The sequence below is a fragment of the Leiobunum rupestre genome, chromosome 11, assembly GCF_980474605.1.
Source record: "Leiobunum rupestre chromosome 11, qqLeiRupe1.1.hap1, whole genome shotgun sequence".
Lineage (NCBI taxonomy): Eukaryota > Metazoa > Arthropoda > Arachnida > Opiliones > Sclerosomatidae > Leiobunum > Leiobunum rupestre.
Window position 1 is genome coordinate 46,765,277 of NC_143394.1, and position 20,284 is coordinate 46,785,560.

Consider the following 20,284-nt stretch of genomic DNA (forward strand, 5'->3'; position numbering starts at 1 on the left):
GATATAGTGCCTTACAAAATATCTATACAGCTCTAAAGAATTTCTAGAAAAACGTTTGTAGGGAAAATAATCTTTAAAAATAATCTCAGAATCATATATAAATGAAAAAAAAAGGAATGATTAACCCAGATAATATCCGAATCAAACGAAATATAGTGGTATACAGCTATACGAATGTAGTTTCTTAGCCAATGTCCAAAGCGTGTTTACAAAAACAAGCAAGGTATATAATAAGGATTGCAAACTGATCAAATCAGCCAAGTTCAAAGTCGGCTAAATAACGAAGGCGCAGCCTGCACCTTCAGCCTTCGCCTTGACCGCGCAATCAGTTGCACCTGGAAATCGTTAGAATCGCCGTAATCTAGCTAGGTTACTATCGTTTGTGGGTCACTCAACTCTGACCAGGTTTCTCGCGGCTTCCGGAATAGAAACAAAACGGTTAGAGAGAGTTTGGTCCCGTTTTTTCCCCACTCCACCTGACCAATCGATCGACGTCCGGTCAAAACTAGGAAGTAACTGACCGACTATATAAAGAAAAAGTTTAATCCGTTTCGTGGATTGAGTACCAAAACGAAACGCGATTTAGCGGACACGTTTTTTTTTTCGCTTTTCTTTCTAAGAAATTATTTAATGCTACTGTTATATATCTACATTGTTCTCGGTATCTGCGTGGGTATGGTGATAGAAGCGCTCGAAGGCTTATACAACGGCAAGCTCGTAGAATGTACTTGCCAGCCTTTTCCAAACGGGGTCGGCGGCTCTGAATACTAAATGTTTACCAACTGCCCACTTCCCGGAACCAAAAACGTAAGAGACTTTCATTATAGGTCTACGTACGAAATATAAATTTATAGTGTGGTAGGTCTGGTAGGACTCTTATTGATCTTTGTTTAAAGAGCTGTTTGTCGGTACTCTACTGGGGATTGTACGTCGTATAGACTATTGTGTAGTTTTGTTTGGTATGTTGTCGGGTCTTTGACTTATTCCTAGTTACGACGCCTTTCGAAGCGGAGTTCCGCGGGTATGTTGGCATCGTTCCTTTTGCTTTTGCTCCTCGTTTATCGTTTAATTCATACGGTCGACTTACGTTGTTAATTTTATTTACAAAATGACGCGTTGATTTAACGAGCGTTCTGGCTTGGGAATCGCGGAATGTAATGAGATCTCTTATAACAAAGTTTTATGCTCGAAATTTGAAAGCGAGAACATTTTACTTTTGTTCATTTTGAGTACTCACTGCTTTAGCGAAGAAAATACTCAATGTAGACACATTTTTTAACTAAAATTAGATTCCTAACAATACTCTTTCCAACATATTAATTTAGATTAATTTTAATTACGAAACTTTTAGACTTAAAGAGATAGGATTATGTCTAAAAACGCCTGTAAAAATCTCTGGATAACGGGGACGGTATTTGGGGCAAGAGAGCGACGGGTTCGCTGTCAACCATAATCCTCCCAACAGTTCCCGATGAAATGATTTAACATTATTTTGCTGATATCTTTGATGACTCATCCGGAAGACCCATCCAAAGTATCTACAAAATAATATTATTTTACTTTCAACAAATTATTGTGATTGACAACGACGCAAGAATTGTTCTTTTTTAAAGTGACAGACATCTTACAAATCTTACATTTGGTGCTGTTTTAGCCGTAACATTTACAATAAAGATCAAAATGTTAAATAAAGAATGTTCTAAAGTTCTAAAGTATTTTATTCCGGCAAAAGGCGATGCCCATCACGCCAGAGGGCTGTACAGTAGTTTGCAAGGTAAATTTATAAAACAATGAGATCAAAGAGTATATACATTAAAATTTACACAGGATAATGAAATCAGGTTAAATAAGAGTTTAGCTGTGACTTGTCTAAGTTGTCTTGGCAGCAAATATTTATCTCAACGCGTAATTACCATGCCAGGCACCTAGGACAGTCTCTATTTGAAGTACGCTTGTTTCTTTCGCTATCGATGCTTCCCCGGGTTGACCTAGGACCTAGCGCGAATGACCTTGGCTTGCCATAAGCGCTTAACTTTCCAAAGCGAGCATTCCAATACCTGCAACTAAGTCCCAATACGTCGAGTCGAAAAGATTCGAAAGATAGTTTAGCGGCTTATCAAGGCCTTTTTTTTTTAAATCGGAAAACACTAAACTTTAGCAGAAGTATATAATATTTCATTTAGAGATAAGTGTCCATCTCCATATACTGTTAGTGTTATTAACTTGAAACACGAACCTTCGCGGGCTTCCTCTGACTTTTTAAAATAGTTTTGGAAAATAAAAGTGCATGGCGAAATACTTACTATCTAAAACTATAACATGGTTTATAAATAGGTAAGCAGTGTAATCTACTTTTTTTAATACACTCGGTAAATTTTGATCCGTGATGCGCGGTATTCTTCCGCGGTTTGGCGGGAAAATGGCTCCCATTGAAATCTGGTTCGAGCCTACTAAAGTTTCATTTTAACATCTTTGGTGGATACATTTCTCGTAAGATCGATTTTATATACTTCAGGCCTTAGCTAAGAGAAAGGGGTCAACATGTACAATTGGGATAAGGCCAGAATTTACCGCCATACCAATCCTGTTATCGTTAGGTTAGTTTTAAAGGGAAATGTGTTTACAAAAAGAAGAATATGAGTATACTTGGAGTCTTACAAAACAGCAGGAAAATTGGGCTTAAACGTACATTGAAAGTAGGCTTGATAAATACGGTTGACTCTAGGATTGTTGACTTCCCTTTCTCTAGTTTAGTTTAAGTGTTCATTACTATTGTGACCAGTTTCGTGAATTAAATAAAATGGTGTTTGCATGTCTAAAAATACGAGTAATAAGAGATAAAAATTAAAATATTATTTTTACTGAAAGTATACGATAAAAAAAGAATAAATAATAGTAGGTATTTTTTACCCCTATTTTGACGATGGACATGCCCACTATGGATAATTATTACAAAAAAGACGTTAATTAAAAAACCTAATCATTTATCCACAAATTTATTCAAGAAATGTAAATTCTTCACTTTTATTTTAAGCGCTATTAGCAACGCTAAAGGTTTATTATTATTTTGAAACTTGAAAATTTTGACAATTCACTGTTCGGTTCGAAAACATTCGTTTGGGAGTACTAAAAAGATTCACATTCATTTTCAGAACCGCCAGATCCGGACGGTCCGAGATGGGTTACCCCCAAATTATTCTGGCAACGACGGCACTTCTTCTACTAAGTACTTCGAGATATATCGAAGGCTATGGTAGCGGCGCACCATCCAGTTCCTGCGATTCCATGTTCCCCGGCCACGGCATCGACGCCCAAGATGCCGACTCACCCTATTCCCTAAGTGTTAGCAAGGGCACGGAGAAGAACAGAGACGTGGTCGTTGGTACGTACGAAAAGAAGGTCGATGGCATTAAGGTAATGTCCGATTTATCATTATTCGTTGGTTAATTATAGTGACCATTATGAATGTCGGAGGAGATCCTTACGAAGGATTTTTCCTGCAAGCCAGAAACGCTGAGGACAAGAAAATCATTCTTCCCGGATCCTTCTCGGTCATTCCTAACACGAAAGGTGTCAATTGCGCCGGGCAGAAACAAGTAAATCATAATTACGTCCTAGTTAATGACCGAGGCAAATTAAAATTATATATTTCATACTTAGGACTCTCTAACCCACTCCAATCAAGCCAAAAAAGAAAACCTAACCACCGTATGGACCCCCCCTCCGAATTTCGAAGGCCGCGCCGTATTCAGGTATTCATGAAGTAAATCCTTATCCGTCTATCAACAATTTTGAAACTCTTTTCTTACCTCGACTATAGAGCGACCGTGGCTAGATCGTTCGACGTTTTCTGGACGAACTTAGAAACCGTGCCCATGTCGGTCAAAGGGGGCTCTCCTACGACCGAACGAGAACAACCAACTACGCAGAAAATACCCCAAAAAGAGGCCATCCCAACCAGAGGAACAACAGCGAGAGCACCAACAAGAACACCAACTAGGACAACAACCGCAACGACATCCTCGGACATCGCCAACGAAATCCCCGAAGAATACGGCACTTACGAAGTTTGCGGAAAGACCAAAGGCTGCTTTGGCATGCCCACTCTGTGCGCCGAAAGAAGAAATTGCGAGGTTTTGCTTATGTACACCCCACTACGTGACGGGATCGCTTTCGAATTAACCGCCGCTTTGGATAACATCTCCGATTGGTGGATCGCTGTTGGTCTATCGGAGGACAAGAAAATGGTGGGAAATTTAAACTTCACCGCAATAAGTAACCACATTACTAACCTACTTCGGTCATAATTATTAGGGAGGAGATAGTGTAACCGAATGTTTGACTACCGATGGCTCGCAAGCCGCGATTAGACAAAGTTGGAATGAAATTAATTCGAAACGTAACAAGGTTTTGGGAAATGTAAGTATATTTTACAAAATAGATCTTTAAAACGGAAACTAATACGATGTTCTTCAGCCATTGCTGGGAATGAACATGGCGTCTGTGGAATACTCGGGTGGAATTTTAACTTGCAGATGGAAGAGACAGTTGTTGACCAATATTGAAGGAGTTACCTTTAATATTGCTGAAAACAACTATTTCCTTATGTTAGCCAAAGGACTAGTCAAACGAAGCCCAGGTAAGATGAACGACTACTCGCTATTACTTTAATAACCTTTTACAACTTTGAATCATTAAAACGCAAAAATTAATTTCTAGCTGGGGAAAAAATTAAGCATAAACTATATCTCCAGTCCCAAAACCAAGTAAATTTAACAACTATCGAAGTCGTTGCAGGAAAACCAAACTACCTCGTTAAAATTCACGGTATGATGGCACTACACAATTTATCATTTAATGAAATTACAAATAAGAATTTTAATATTTTGTAGGTGCTTTTATGGTAGTCGCTTGGGTTGGGTTAGTCAGCATTGGAGTACTGTTAGCCAGACATTACAAGGCAGTCTGGGAGGATAGCAAAATATGCAAGGACAAAGTGTGGTTCTTCGTAAGTACTTTAGGGGTCTTCTTAATCAAAAGTTGAATAAAACAAGTTACCATACACAAACCAAAACATTTATTGCAGTGTCACAGAAGTTTAATGTTACTAGCAGTGGGATTAATCATAGCAGCCTTCGTAGTGATATTTTTGCATGTGGATGGCTGGAGTCAAGTACATATTTTAATATAATTTTCCCTACATCTAAAACTTAACCTAAAATTTTGGTAAACAGGTTGCCCCGAATCCACATCCTATAATTGGCTGTGTTTGCACTGGTCTAGGAGTCTTACAAGTAAGATTTTGTTACTCAAATTGAATACTTGATAAACAACGTTCATCTCTTTATTTTGCAGCCAATTATGGCCTTTTTCCGTCCAAAACCCACAAGTTCAAATCGATACATTTTCAATTGGTTGCATTGGTTCGTTGGAAATGCGGCTCAAATTCTTGGAAGTAAGCAATTATTGTTTATATTTTTTAAGTTAAATGTTGGGTATAACCTTGCTACATAACTAGAATTATCTTCATCCCTTTGCAGTTGTAACCATGTTCTTCGCATTTGAGCTGTCGGCCGTCAGTTTACCCTTTGGATTCTACTGGGTTCTGAGTGCCTTCGTAGCCTTCCATGTTTTATTCCATATCATCATGCAAATTCATTCATTTTTCATGGATAAAAAAGGAAGTCACGATATTCAAATGAGAGATCTGAATCAGAAGGGAATGGAATTCACAAAGGATTCACCGGTAAAGACTTCGCTTAATAAGTTGAAATGTGAAACTAAGTTTTCTGTCGTTAAATTACAGGGAAGTGGCTTCAGAAGATTCATGTTGGGAATCTATATAACAGTCAATGCGGGTTTAGTCACTGCATTAGTACTGATGATATGTCTACAGTGATGAACGGTATTTTAAGTGTTGCAAGAGTTAGTTTGAGTTTAAGGTATAACATAATGAAATCAAATGTACTTTGATTGCAGTGTCGGTTTTGGTTAAGTCAAATTATAGTGAACGCACGAGGCCAACAAAATATATTTTAAACCATTTTGTACATCGTTTTTTAATGTTTTTTTTATTCACGCGAAATAATGTTTGTGATGGTTAGTAAATCAATGATTATGGAAAATTTATGATTTCATGAATTTTACCCGAATAAACTAGATGCTTTTGTACATAATGAAATAAAGAACTTCCCTCCATATTTCCTAATTGCTAGAATTTAATTTATGCTAGACGTCTTTGGCGCTTTTAGGGGTGTCGTAAACCCATTTTTATAATTTTTGGGGAACAAAATTCGGAGTATTGCAAACACGTTGGTGAAATATTTAATGTAAAAAAATATGAATTAATGATTTAAAATTTCACAATATTATATATAGGGGCTTAGGAATATACACTGCTATATTTAAAAAGTACTGGGAAAAGGAAACTATTAATAGACATGTAAGGTTAAGCCACCCCTCGAAAACTTGAGTGTAAATTATGGCGTTTTCCATTGGGACTGCTCCGAGCGTGATCCGGATTTGCCTTCTACGTCATCGCTCTACCACGGAGAACTCCGCTAGGTGCTCAGAGGACTAGACTTCCAGCCCTCCCAATGGAATACGAATTTTTCTCGGAGTCACTTTGCTTAAAAATTGCTCTTTTTTGGTTGCCCCGTCCCTCGAGTAGGGGCAGCTCGGATCAATCCGCGAGGGAGCAACAGTACCAATGGAAGACGTGCCTCCTTTTTGGAGTTGCCCTTTTTGTCCCAATGGAACACGTTTTATATTTAGGAGCGCTCCAGGAGCGCTCAGAGGACTCCAATGGAAAACGCCATTAGGTGGTTTCTTTTCGATTGTTCCGGGATTTCGGAGTATGGTAAGAAGAGTAACGCTATGACGTCATTTTACTCAGATTCTGTTGTGGCGAATAGTTCGAGTCTAATAGCGTTTTCCATTGGGAACCTCCGAGCACTCCCGGAGTGCTCCAAAATCAAAATCGTATTCCATTGGGAAAAAAGGGGCAACTACGAGAGGGAGGATCGTCTTCCATTGACCAAGGTACTCCCTCCCGGAGTGCTCCCGGAGTGCTCCCGGCTGCCCCAACTCAAGAGTCGGAGGGAAACAAAAGAGTGCTACGAAAACATTTCGTATTTCATTGGGAGCTACCAGGGCGAATCCTCCGAGCGCCTCCTACAGAGAGCAGTGACGTCATTCAACAAATCCGGATCACACTCGGAGGTTCCCAATGGAAAACGCTATGAGTAAAACGTTTTTCCAAAATGGCTGCCTGTGGCCTTTTTAGCAGATAATTTCTGGCTAGCAGACGACAAAATCCGATTTACTCCTTTACACCTCCTTTTCAGAAGGAGTAAAAAGAGTAGCCCTAATACTCCGGAACAGTGTTGGAAATAAGCTTTTTAGAAGTACTGGTCAATGTGACCACTATATCCCCTACTTAAAATTAAATTTACTGGTCATGACCACCCTTTTCTGCCCCACCTCTCCCCCCCTTTTATTTTGCCTTTGAAAGTGAATTGTTAATAGCTATTATTTATCACAAAGAGCTTTGATATTTATCACATTTTTAAAAAATATTTCATCATCTTCTTGTTCTTCGAATAGAAACCGCTTTACCTTTTTGACCTTCTTTTTTATTCTAAAAGTCATAAAGAAATTGAAATGTCTTCTTTGCTTATTTTCTTAAACATATTCCCCATAAGTAAAGGTCTAGCACAGCGGTTCCCAAAAGGTGTTCCGCGGAACCCTGGGGTTCCGTAAAAGGGTCACAGGGGTTCCGAGAATTCGCAGCGCGGCCATCTTTGTTTGTGTCAAGAGTTTAAGATGAGTAAAAAAAATGAGTTGGGGTTCCGCCAGAATTAGGTGGATAATTTAGGGTTCCATAGCAAAAAAAATTGGGAACCACTGGTCTAGCATAGGGGCGTTAACGGCGTTGTCCTGGAGATAAGAAAATTAACGTACAACGATAGGGTAGTAGTGCCATCTTCGTTTTCAAAATTTCTACATCTAAAATATTCTCTTACTTGGTAGAGCCAAAGATAATTTAAACTCGTACCCTAGATTCGAATACTGAGAGCTTTCCCATTGACGGTTTGTCGGTTTTGTTACGAAGCGTTTACCCTTTTCCGGCACGTGACCTCAGAAAAATCGGGCTCCATCGGTTGCGGTAAGGTGCAAACCATGGAGCGAATTTTTTCTGAGTTCCAGCGGGAAGTGGGTAAACGCTATCGGCAACGCACGAAAGAGTGATTTCGAATCTAGGGTACGAGTTTAAATTATCTTTGGGAGAGCAGCCACGCTCGGGTTGATAAATTCCACAAAATCTCAAATTTTAAAAATAAATACCTTCGAAAATAATTTCACTTATTTCTAAAAGTCATTTTTAGGTTCTGATGAATCATTTTGCAACGATAAGTGTTAATTTTAAGTTTGAAAACGATAAAATTGCGAATAAGCCTTGGCTACGGTGCTAAGGGCTCGCGCTGGAGATTTCTCGCGGTAGGTTCTATGTTTAAAAACGTTCGCGCACGGCTTCTGCGCATTCATCATGCAACGCGCGAAGTTCATTTGGGGAAATGCCTAGTTGAGGATGTGGCCACTGGGAGGTGTAGATTTTGAATACTTACCTCTTAATAACGGGTATGTACGTAATCGTCAAAAATTTGGCCTAGACCTTTGCTTATGGGGACCTTATGGTTGGCTTATGGTTCGACGAATTTGACTGATTGTAGCGGAAGAACGTCAAATTGTATTTCTGCCAGATGCCACGAAATACGCTCAATTTAGGAGTCAAAATCCACAATTTCATTGGCTGTGAGAAACTGAGAGCACAACGCTTTTATCATTTTCTCTATTCGGTATAGAATTATAATTTTAATTAAAAATAAACTGGCCATTATGACCAGTGAACCCCCAGATTCTATTTAATTTACTGGTCATAGCCCAAAATAAACTGGTCTTTGACCGACGCCACCGCCTTATTTCCAACACTGCTCCGGAACAAGCGAATAGTTTATGGGGCGGAGGAATTCCCATCCCCGGGAGAGGCTAATGAAACGTTTTAGGGTAAAAAGAGTACACTTTTAGTCCGTGAACAGGCGAAAAGAAACCACCTAGACAATAAAACTACGTCTACATGTCACTCCTGCAATTTCATACCACATGTTTTCGAGGGGTGGATTAATTTAATTTATCTAACATAGTCAGACTTCGGTCATTGAAATTTCAGTTATTTTTAGGTGGATACCTTCCGCTAGTTCGAGTCAGGTTCAAAACTTTTTCTCGAAATGGCTGTCTGGATATATATATTTAAAATATATTTTAAAGGTAAAAGTAGACTCTTACTTTTACCAAATAATAATAAACTATTCAGTTGGAACCAGTGGCGTAGTTAGGGGGCACAGGTGGCACGTGTATATACAATTTATGTATTTTATTTGTTTCCATTGTGTGCCCCCTCCGAAATTAAACCCCGGCTATGCTACTGGGTGGAACGTTACATTTATTATTATAAGCGTTCACTTAAATCCCAAAATCGTCTGCTAAAACTCGTTCTTAGGTAACTAGCACCAAACACTCCTAGCTTTGTTAAACCTGTGTAGCGCGGGTGTCGAATGTTGGAGATCTCAACCTAGGGACAATCGACTTAAGCGAACCCCTAAGGTACCCGTCTACAATTAATAATAATGACTGAATACGCCCGGGACTACTCGCGTAACGTGATATGGTGGGGTTAGCGAGGGTCCTCAGTATTAAATTGGTGTCTAGGAGAAATTTGTTATTAAACGTATTAAGCCAGTTGTTAGATTGCCAAACACTAATTGTTTAATTTAAACTCAATATCCTAACCAAACATTTAAGCTAACTTAAAACTACCAAACACTAATTAAACTAAATGAAATATTATCAAACTAAGCAACTGGCCAGTGCTCGCGGCATTGACGAAATGTAAAATCTAGGTTGCAACCATTACTTAACAAAGTTCATCCCGAAATGTTCAGTTGAACTGCGGAAACTTTATCGAAGTGGCAGAGTCCGGTTGGAGCCGTGGAAGAATCTGAGCGACGTTGTTGACGTTTCGGAACAGCGGAACACAGAATTTATGTTGGTGGCGATGGTATCTCGTACAATATGGTTGGGCATAACGAATTGGCCAATATAGATTGTTCCTGTCCTTATCTTGAAGTCAACACGTTTACAGCTCGAAGGTTAAACAAAACACGACTTTAACGTCCAAAATTAGTTGAAATATCAATTATTTTGCTCCGATCATAAAATGGAGTCCTTTTCAAATCAAAATCCGAACCGTTACTCTCTCTTTTTTTTTAGCTCACGTCCGAGCGCGCGTTATTAAAAAACTCGCGTTATTTATCTCGCGTATTATTTTCCAACTCTTCAATTTTGAGAATAAATATAAACGTAAAAATATGTATAATACATGTAAGCATATTTTAACACAATAAATAATTTATAATATATATAATGTATAAGAAATATAAATGACTATCAAACAACTGGTCTTAGACACGTCGGCATATCAATAAGGGGTCAAAGGGGCGCTGTGATCTCCTCGCTATCCCACAAAAACAAAGATCTCCCGGTAAAAGGACGGGCCCTTCCCTTACCTGGGGTAAAACACAAACAACCGAATCACCCAATCACCAAAATATTCGACCAGCAATTATTTTGGGGAAAAGGGGATGGTATATTTCTTATTAATTTGATATTTCGCATTACACCTGGTGGTAGAAATGCGAAACTCGTTGATCCACCATAAACATGGAACTACGTACTCCCTTTAAGGTACTAATTTTTATCTCTCCGAGGGTACATTCCTGTTACCCAGTATAAATAAATCTCTAATATTTTATTCAATGACGTTTTCGTCACTCTTTTATCATCAATATTTGAATTATTGCTGTGATACGCTAATGTTTTAAGTTGCTGAATTCCAGGCTAAAGAAGGAACTTATTGTACTTTTGTTGACCTTTTTGTACTGATCAACATAACGATTAATTTTATTTTCTTTCGGCGTCGGACTCTACCGCATACGATGGTCGTCGTTTGTTAAGCAGTTCAGCAGTGCTACTACTGGCGCCTCTAACGGCTGGTCAGAAGCTTCTCCCGTGTTTCTAATGGGGTAACAAATTTTTTGTAGGGCGACGTCTGTCTAGTTAGCGAAGCGTATTAATAGTCTTTGCAGGAAAAATGTAGATTCTTAGATCGTAGAACTTCGTTTCTTCAAACTCTCGAACAATGTTGCCTCTCCTTGGCATTTATCCAGGATCTTGGCATTTTGAGGTCGATCTTGCCATCAGGGTATATATTTTCAACACTTTGGCATTTGACCTAGGGGGTTTTTTTTTGGCCCAAAGATCTTATATTATCCGTAGGATTTTCCTTTCGAAAACGTTACAAATTGGGATTTTACTAGAATTTATCCTATTTAAGTTGGGCTTCTAGGTCACTACGAGGCCGTGCGAACAGGGTTAGCAACTATAACCATAGAAATCAGAAAGTAACTACATGTAGAACGATTTTTGCAAAGGCGGAATGCCCGCCGATTAGAACCGTAGCTTTGTCTTTACTAAAACAGTACTTCCAACTGTATATTTTACACATTCTTCAATATAATAAACATGAGTACCCGTAAATTATACAATACTTCCAACTGTATATTTTACATATTGTTAAGATAAAAATACATTTAGAGCTTTTACCTGTAAATATAAATAACCTTTGTAAATAAACTTTTTAATATATTGTGTACCCTGTTCCGAGCCCCCCGCTGCGTTCTCACTCGATATAAATAGCCAGTGTAAATGGCGATAGGGCGGAGAGTACCGATGTCTCCGTGCTCAAACGATTCAATCCCTAGAGACAGGGCCTGATGTCCATGCCTAGGGTTGTTGATTAGTTTCACGGGTACGAGTGCGTTTGGGAACAAGATCACAGGGTTCTTCACAGTTAAACTTAGACACCATCTCATAATTTCTTAACAATATTCTGCAATGTAATAAACGTAACTAGCCGTCAAATATGCAGTACTTCAAACTGTATATTTTACATATTCTTCTATGTAATAAACGTGACTACCCGTAAATTATTCAGCACTTCCAACTGTATATTTTACACATTCTTCAATATAATACACATATGAACCCGTAAATTATACAATACTTAAAACTGTATATTTCACACATTCTTCAATGTAATAAACGTGACTACCCGTAAATTAAACAATATTTCCAAATGTATATTTTACACATTCTTCAAAATAATACACATACGTACCCGTAAAATAAACAGTACCTCCGACTGTATATTTCACATATTCCTCGATATATTAAATATATCTTACTGTACAATATACGGTAATTTGAGCTGTATATTTTACGAATTCTTCAATATAATAAACATAACTTACGGTAAAATATACAGTACTTCAGACTGTATATTTAACATATTTTTCCATAAAATACAAATAACTGTAAAATATACTAAGGGGCGAACTGTAGTTTAAACATTTTTAGCTAGAAACTGTAATATAGTGTATGGAAAATGTATAGAGTTACCTACTGTTATGTTTACATATTGTCCTGTAACAACAAAAACCTCTACCGTAAACTTTTAAATGTAAAATCTACATTTTGTTTATGTACATAAATTTCACGAAAAGATCCAGTTCAATCTACAGTAACGACATGGACACCCGTGGGTCCAAAATATACCTGTAAATTCGACAGCATATTTTTCTCTCAGTGTGGGAAACTCGTATAACGTACACGATTGGAGTTAACGAGTTGAAGTCTAGGGGTATGCTTCAACTATTCATAGGGATAAAAGGACGGACTGCCAAATTGTCATTAGAATGGCTACTTTTAATTATTAACACAAATTAGATTTCACTCTACCAAATACTCGGCAGAGACTAACGGTGACCGCTAGTTTTATGCCGCACAGACACACACACGCGCACACCGGGGTTTCTGCTGCCCTAACGGGACTTACGCCTTTCTAACTTAAACCGCCAGGTTAGCTTGCCTTTCTAACTTAAACCGCCAGGTTAGCTTGCCTTTCTAACTTAAACCGCCAGGTTAGCTTGATTCATCACGACTTATAGTCACCGTTAGCTTAGGGATGCTTCCGACTTCGCGTCAGTGGCCAAAGTTACCCAAAGGTCGGGTCTGCTCCAGGAGTAGCGGAGAGGGTGACCCTTGTTCTGGTTCGAGACCCCAGAGCGGTTCTCCAGTTCGTTCTGTTAAAATCCGCCAAAATCTTTGGATTTGATGGTCTTGGGTTCCCGCGCTTTTGGGATCTGCCCAATCACTAGTTCAGTTCCTGAACGGTCATCACTGAGGACATCCAATCGTCGAGCGTGGGAGCGAAAGTCTTTAAATTCAAACCCCCGAAAATAGTTATTAGTTGAAGGGACGCTCGTTTACCATGAAGGGGGTACCGCCGAGCCAAACACAATCACATTGAAACTTTTACTTTTCGCACTTAGGCGTTAAACGTTTCCATCTGAGTCACTTTCTATTCATTTCCTTAAAATTGTATCAATACAAACTCTCAGAACTTAAGTCATAAAAACGTCACACAGAAATAACAAAAATATAAAATAACATGACATAGTGGCAGTCCTTGTTTCTTATTTCGGAGAAATGCCAAATGGGGAGATGGGGGTGAAAAGATAGTGCGGCATTACAAAGACAAGAGGGCATTCCTTTACTCCAAACGCATCGTTATATGGAACGAGAAAAGCTACTGGCGGCACAGCAGCCCGTGGCCACTAAAGCCACTATGGACCCTATGGAAGAGAGGGAAGCTCGGCTAAGAACAGCTGGTTCACCCGATCCCACACAACCCAAGACGGCCTGCGCCAAGGGGTAGAGAGAGAACGCCCGAGGGGAAGTTACAAAAACTTAAAGAACGATACAATTAAACTGAAACTAGAAAGCCCATCAAGAATGCTAAAATTAACGGGCTAACGTAAGCCTAAAATATGGTCGTTACATGCCTAGATTCTCAAAGAAACATTATCCGTGATTAGCCGTTTATGGTAGAAAAAGTTTTTTAAACTATAACTATATGCATAAGCCTATCATAAGGTCCCCATAAGTAAAGGTATACCATAGGGGCCCATGGTAACGGCGTTGTCCATGCGATAAGAAAATGAACGTATGACGATAGGGCAGTAGCAACATCTTCTTTTTCAAAATTCCTACATATAAAATATTGTCTTACTTTTTACGAGGGACTGATCACTCCCCGTAATCGGTGTACAAGCCTGTAGCTTTGACTGCACTAAAATGATTACGTAAGTGAGTACAGATTTAGCACTACCAAAGGCTGTACTCATTTTCACATTTATGTAATCGGTGTACAGATTTTCAGAGAGTGGATAGCTGCTCGTTTGGCCGACTACTCGTTTCGCCGACTGCTCTTTTGGCCGTCTGCTCATTTGGCCCAGCTTGGTTATAAAGAACGGGGCTAAGGGGGCACCGGGCCGGGCTCCCAGCGCTCGAGCGAAGTGAGTTCGCGGCGCCGTCAGGCGCCAATACTTAGAATACATTGCCCGTTCTATAAGTCAACCTAACACTAAAGACATAGAGAAGGACAGGCAATAAGAGTCGGTGAAATGAGCAGTTGGTCAAATGAGTAGTCGGCCAAACGAGCAGTCGGCCAAACGAGCAGTCGGCCAAACGAGCAGTCGGCGAAATGAGCAGTCGGCCAAACGAGCAGTCGGTCAAATGAACAGTCGGTCATATGAGCAGTCGCTCAAATGGGCTGCTCATTTGGCCGACCAGAATTTCGGCTAAAAGAGTAGTCGGCCATATGGTCTGCTCATTAGGCCGACTGAAAAGTCGACCAAATGAGCTGTCGGCTAAATGGGCATTCGGACATATGAGCAGTCGGCCAAATGAAAAGTCGGTCAAATGAAGAGTAGGCCAAATGCACCCCACCCTACCTCAGTACCTCTATAAATATATTGGATACCGCAAAACTGGTGGCGATAACAAAATGGTAACACGAAATGTTTTGATTATACTAAAGTATAATAGATGATGCCAGAGTCCAGACTAGCATTATTTCAAAATGTTTTCCGAGTTAAATGTATTTACTGAACTGTGAGTTTTAATAAATAAAAATTTTACCAAAATACGTGACTTTAGTATATTTAGTATAGTCAAAACATTTCATGTAGCCGTTTTGTTCCCGCCACCAGGCCTGCGGTATTCAATATATTTATGGAGGTAATCGTTTTGGCGAATTGCCGATGTCAGTAGACGCTTCAAAGGAGTATATTATTATAAATATTATATAATTATACTGATATAGTTATTTTTTATTTAGTTTTAGTTCCATTGTATCATTATAACATTTTTTAGTTTTTCCTAATGAATAAAATTTCGATGGTGCCCCTAATTTCTATATTTCTTGATGCCCTAAGCAATTGCTTTTTTTTTGCCTAATGGTTAATCCAGGGCTGCTTGGTAGAGCAGCCACGCTCGCATTGATAAATGCCACAAAAAAGGCGTCGAAATCTCAAATTTGAAAAATAAATACCTTCAGAAACGCAAATCTTATTTTTAATAGCCAGTTTTAGGTTCTGATGAATCATTTTACAAAGATAAGTATTAATTTTAAGCTTAAAAGCGATAAAATTGCGAATAAGCCTTGGCTACGGTGCTAAAGGCTAGCGGCGGAGATTTCTCCCGCGTGGTTTTGTTTGAAAACGTTTGCGCACGGCTTGTGCGCATTCACAATGCATTTCGCGGAAATTTATTTCAGAAATGCATAGTTGAGGACGTAGCCACTAGGAGGTGCAGATTTTGAATACCTACCTCTTAATACCGGGTATGTGATCGTAAAATTTTGGCCTAGACCCACCTAGACCTTTGCTTTGGCCTAGACCTTATGATAGGCTTATGCTATATGATATGTATTATCGAATTTTTTTCTGAGAGCCTTATTTCACTCCGCCAGATCTTAAAAATTTAACAAGATTTTGCAAATCGTCGGGGCATAGCCGGCTATTATTTTTAAAATGCCGGTGTGGCCCTTTAAATATCGTTAAAGTGGCCGATCTCTAGGTTGCGTTATTGCTACCCGTTCCGGAGTTTTTGTGGCGAAATGTGAACACCCAAATTGTTGTCTTAGTTTTATAACCTGAGCTCATCTCCTAGCGCAGCACTGTCAGCGAATAATTATAATGAAATGAAATTAGTTGTTTTTATCTCTAAAAACATTTGGCTTATCTTATAAGATAAAAATGAAAATATGATTTTTTTACGGTATTTGTACGAGAAAATGATTATAAGGAAAAATAATAATAGTACGTTATTTTTAGCTTTTTTGCATTCCTAGCTAAATGTTTATGGTTTTGAAATAATTTTCTTGAAGACAATTTACGTCAATAAAGCAAACCTACAAGGTTTACCGATAAATTTGTCCAAGATAACGGCCATTTCTCAAAGGCATTGTGTGTGGGCAAAGGGGAATAACACAAGCCGCCACTATGAACAATGATGACATAATGTATATGTAGTATTTGATACACGCATTATGCAAATATATCCCGGTGATTAAAACTATATCACTAAAGTAGAAAGCTTAGCAGTTCAGATGGTTCTAACTCTGTTGATTGAAATTTACGCTGTTGAGACCACCACAACAAAGTAAAAGTTAAAGATCAATTAAAAAAGTAATCTTTTATCAACAAAATTAATCACAAAATATAAATTCGTCACTTCTATCTTCAACCTATTTTACGTTGATATTTTCGGCAACTAGTGAGTCGCACCTGGTGTGGGGGGCACGAAGCTAAACCTAATTTTAGTTGACTAATATCTTAGGATTCTGCGTTTAGCGCGATAAAGTTATCTTATTTTTAAATTTTGACAAGTCACGGTTCGCTTCGGTTCTTGATCAAATGCATCCGTTTTTGGAGTAAAAAGATTCACAATCGTTTTCAAAGCCGCCAGATCCCGACGGTCCGAGATGGTCTACCTCCAAATTATTCTGGCAAAGACGGCATTTCTTCTGCTAAGTACTTCGAGTTATATCGAAGGCTTTGGTAGCGGCGCACCACCCAGTGTCTGCAATTCCATGGTCCCTGGCCACAGTGTTGTCGCCCAAATCGGCGATTCACCTTATACTCTCAATGTAATCAAGGACACGGAGAAGAACAGAAACGTAGTCGTTGGTACGTACGAAAGGAATGGTTGAGTAAATTAAGGGTCACACCGGGTTTGATGAATCTGGCTGTACATCGTAGATCCGACCAATTATATTACTACTTCTTCCAGCGCTATTTCCGTTACTCACTCGGGATACTAGTGAAATTAAAATGCTAATGTGGCCCTTTAAGGTAATGTCCAATTTTAAATTACTCGTTTATTATTCATAGTGACCATTATGAATGTCGGAGGAGATCCTTTCGAAGGATTTTTCCTGCAAGCCAGAAACGCCGAGGACAACGAAATTATTCTTCCCGGATCTTTCTCGGTCATTTCTAACACGAAAGGTGTCAATTGCGCCGGGCAGAAACAAGTGAACTAAAATTACGTCCATAGTTAATGTCCAAGACAAATTAAAACGATATATTTCGCGCTTAGGACTCTCTAACACACTCCAGTCGAGCCAAAAAAGAAAACCTAACCACAGTATGGACCCCACCTCCGAATTTCGAAGGCCGTGTCGTATTCAGGTATTTACCAAAATACTTATGCGTCTATCAATAAGTTTGTAGTCGTATTGTTACCTCAACTATATATATAGAGCGACCGTGGCTAGAAAGTTCAACGTTTTCTGGACAAACTTGGAAACTTCGCCCATATCGGTCGAAGGTGGCACTCCTACGACTGAACAAGAACAGCCAACTACGCCGAAAATATCCAACGAAATTTCCGAAGAAAATGGTACTTACGAAGTTTGTGGAAAGACCAAGGGTTGCTTCGGCATGCCCATCCATTGCGCCGAGAGAAGAAATTGCGAGGTGTTGTTTATGTACACGCCGCTAAGTGACGGGATCTTGTTCGAATTGACCGCCGCTTTAGATAACATCTCCGATTGGTGGATCGCCGTTGGTCTTTCGGAGGACAAATTTATGGTGGGAAATTTAAACTTTACCGCAACAAGGGCAACGTTACTACTTTAATCATAATTATTAGGGAGGGGATAGTGTAACCGAATGTTTAACTACCGATGGCTCGCAAGCTACGATTAGACAAAGCTGGAATGAAATTAATAAGAAACGCAACAAAGTTTTGGAAAATGTAAACATATTTTAATAATCGAATGCTTAAGGGAGAAACTAATATACTTTTTCTTCAGCCATTTCTGGGAATAAGCATGGCGTCTGTAGAATTCTCAGATGGAATTTTATTTTGTAGATGGGAGAGACAGTTGTTGACCAATATTGAAGGAGCTACCTTTAATATTGCTGAAAACAACTATTTCCTTATGTTAGCCAAAGGACTAGTACAAAGAAACCCTGGTATGATGATTGATTAAAAACTGTAGAACTTAATTGGAATCATAAAGGAAAATTTCGTTTCTAGCTGGTGAAAAACTTAGGCATAAAGAACGGCTTCAGTCCCAACACCAAGTAAATTTAACTATTATCGAAGTGGTTGCAGGGAAAACAAACTACCTCGTTAAAATTCACGGTATGATGGCACTACACAATTTATCATTTAATGAAATTACAAATAAGAATTTTAATATTTTGTAGGTGCTTTTATGGTAGTCGCTTGGATAGGGTTAGTCAGCATTGCAATACTGTTAGCCAGACATTACAAGTCAGTCTGGGAGAATAACAAAATATGCAAGGATAAAGTGTGGTTTTTCGTAAGTACTTGAGAGGTCTTCTAAATAGTTGAAGAAAAGTTACCATACGGGAACAATTACATTTATTGCAGTGTCACAGAAGTTTAATGTTACTAGCAATGGGATTAATCATAGCAGCCTTCGTAGTGATATTTTTGCATGTGGATGGCTGGAGTCAGGTATATATTCTAATTAATTCCCTACATTTAAAACTTAACCTAAAATTTAGCTACACAGGTTGCCCCGAATCCACATCCTATAATTGGCTGTGTTTGCACTGGTCTAGGAGTCCTACAAGTAAGATTTTGAGACTCGGATAGAATGATTGATAAATAATGTCCTTCTGTTTTATTTTGCAGCCAATTATGGCCTTCTTTCGGCCAAAACCCACAAGTTCAAATCGTGACATTTTCAATTGGTTGCATTGGTTTGTTGGCAATGCAGCTCAAATTCTTGGAAGTAATTATTTATATTTTATATGTTGCGTTTAGGATACACTTTCCTACATTATCATTGTCTTTATCCCTTTGCAGTTGTAACCATCTACTTCGCATTTGAGCTATCGGCCGTCACTTTACCCTTTGGATTCTACTGGGTTCTGAGTGCCTTCGTAGCTTTCCATGTTTTATTCCATATCATCATGCAAATTCATTCATTTTTCATGGATAAAAAAGGAAGTCACGATATTCAAATGAAAGATCTGAATAAGAAAGAAATGGAATTTACAAAGGATTCACCAGTAAAGACCTCGCTTAAGAAAGTTGAAATATTGAATATTGAATTAATTAAGTTTTCTAAATTTCAGGGAAGCCGCTGTAGAAGATTTATGCTGGGATTCTATATAACAGTGAATGTGGGCTTAGTAACTACATTAGTACTGATGATATGTCTACAGTGATGAATGGTATTTTAGGTGTTGCAAGAGTTAGTTTGAGCACACCCAATTGTGATCTCTCGCTATAGCGGCCAACCCATTCGCCGAAGTTAAAGGCTACAACGAGTGTGGCGCTGCACTCATACAGTCTTTTATATTGATCATACAGATATCTTTTGCTTGTAGGTTAACATAGAAACTTCAGCGAATGGGTTGGCCGCTATAGCACGAGATCAAAGTTAAGTTAGTTGACCATGGTTTGAGTTAGTTATAACATAAATGAAATCAAAATTTACTTTGATAGGTTGTTGGTTAAGTCCAACTACAGAGAACGCATGAGACAAACGAAATATATTTTAAACCTTTTTGTACATTGTTTTTTAATGTTTTTTTTTACGTAAAGCAAAATGTTTGCGTTAGAAATTTAGTGATTGTGAAAAATTTGTGAATTCATAGATTTTTACCCTAATAAACTAGATACTTTTGTACATAATGAAATGAAATTAATGTATCTATTTATCGAGGGAATCTAGATTCTTTTTTGAGAGTTTGCAACCCACTAAGTATTACAAACA

At 38.6% G+C, this 20,284-nt stretch overlaps 2 protein-coding genes across 2 annotated transcripts; both read left to right on the plus strand.

Moving 5' to 3' along the window:
- The first annotated feature begins 732 nt into the window (after positions 1 to 732).
- Positions 733 to 6,208, plus strand: LOC149923053 (ferric reductase 1-like). Its single transcript, XM_090162410.1, has 14 exons — positions 733 to 807; positions 3,153 to 3,382; positions 3,454 to 3,596; positions 3,661 to 3,752; positions 3,821 to 4,247; positions 4,315 to 4,419; positions 4,477 to 4,639; positions 4,720 to 4,827; positions 4,893 to 5,008; positions 5,087 to 5,173; positions 5,235 to 5,294; positions 5,356 to 5,455; positions 5,541 to 5,746; positions 5,807 to 6,208. The coding sequence occupies exons 2-14, from the start codon at positions 3,178 to 3,180 to the stop codon at positions 5,897 to 5,899; spliced, it is 1,905 nt and encodes a 634-aa protein (XP_090018536.1). The 5' UTR covers positions 733 to 807; positions 3,153 to 3,177; the 3' UTR covers positions 5,900 to 6,208.
- Positions 6,209 to 16,816: 10,608 nt separating this feature from the next.
- LOC149923054 (ferric reductase 1-like) lies at positions 16,817 to 19,925 on the plus strand. The gene is made up of 13 exons (XM_090162411.1): positions 16,817 to 17,210; positions 17,415 to 17,557; positions 17,623 to 17,714; positions 17,786 to 18,116; positions 18,178 to 18,282; positions 18,341 to 18,503; positions 18,568 to 18,675; positions 18,741 to 18,856; positions 18,928 to 19,014; positions 19,073 to 19,132; positions 19,195 to 19,294; positions 19,369 to 19,574; positions 19,641 to 19,925. Exons 1-13 carry the CDS (start codon positions 17,006 to 17,008, stop codon positions 19,731 to 19,733), a joined length of 1,809 nt encoding a protein of 602 aa, XP_090018537.1. The 5' UTR covers positions 16,817 to 17,005; the 3' UTR covers positions 19,734 to 19,925.
- Positions 19,926 to 20,284: the final 359 nt, after the last annotated feature.

Excerpts from the sequence above, each read along its gene's own strand:
- LOC149923053 (XM_090162410.1), top strand. The coding sequence starts at position 3,178 with ATGGGTTACCCCCAAATTATTCTGGCAACGACGGCACTTCTTCTACTA. Across the intron at positions 3,597-3,660 it reads ATTGCGCCGGGCAGAAACAA|GACTCTCTAACCCACTCCAA; the intron begins GTAAATCATAAT and ends TTTCATACTTAG. Across the intron at positions 5,009-5,086 it reads AGGACAAAGTGTGGTTCTTC|TGTCACAGAAGTTTAATGTT; the intron begins GTAAGTACTTTA and ends CATTTATTGCAG.
- LOC149923054 (XM_090162411.1), top strand. The coding sequence starts at position 17,006 with ATGGTCTACCTCCAAATTATTCTGGCAAAGACGGCATTTCTTCTGCTA. Across the intron at positions 18,857-18,927 it reads AGGATAAAGTGTGGTTTTTC|TGTCACAGAAGTTTAATGTT; the intron begins GTAAGTACTTGA and ends CATTTATTGCAG. Across the intron at positions 19,295-19,368 it reads TGCAGCTCAAATTCTTGGAA|TTGTAACCATCTACTTCGCA; the intron begins GTAATTATTTAT and ends ATCCCTTTGCAG.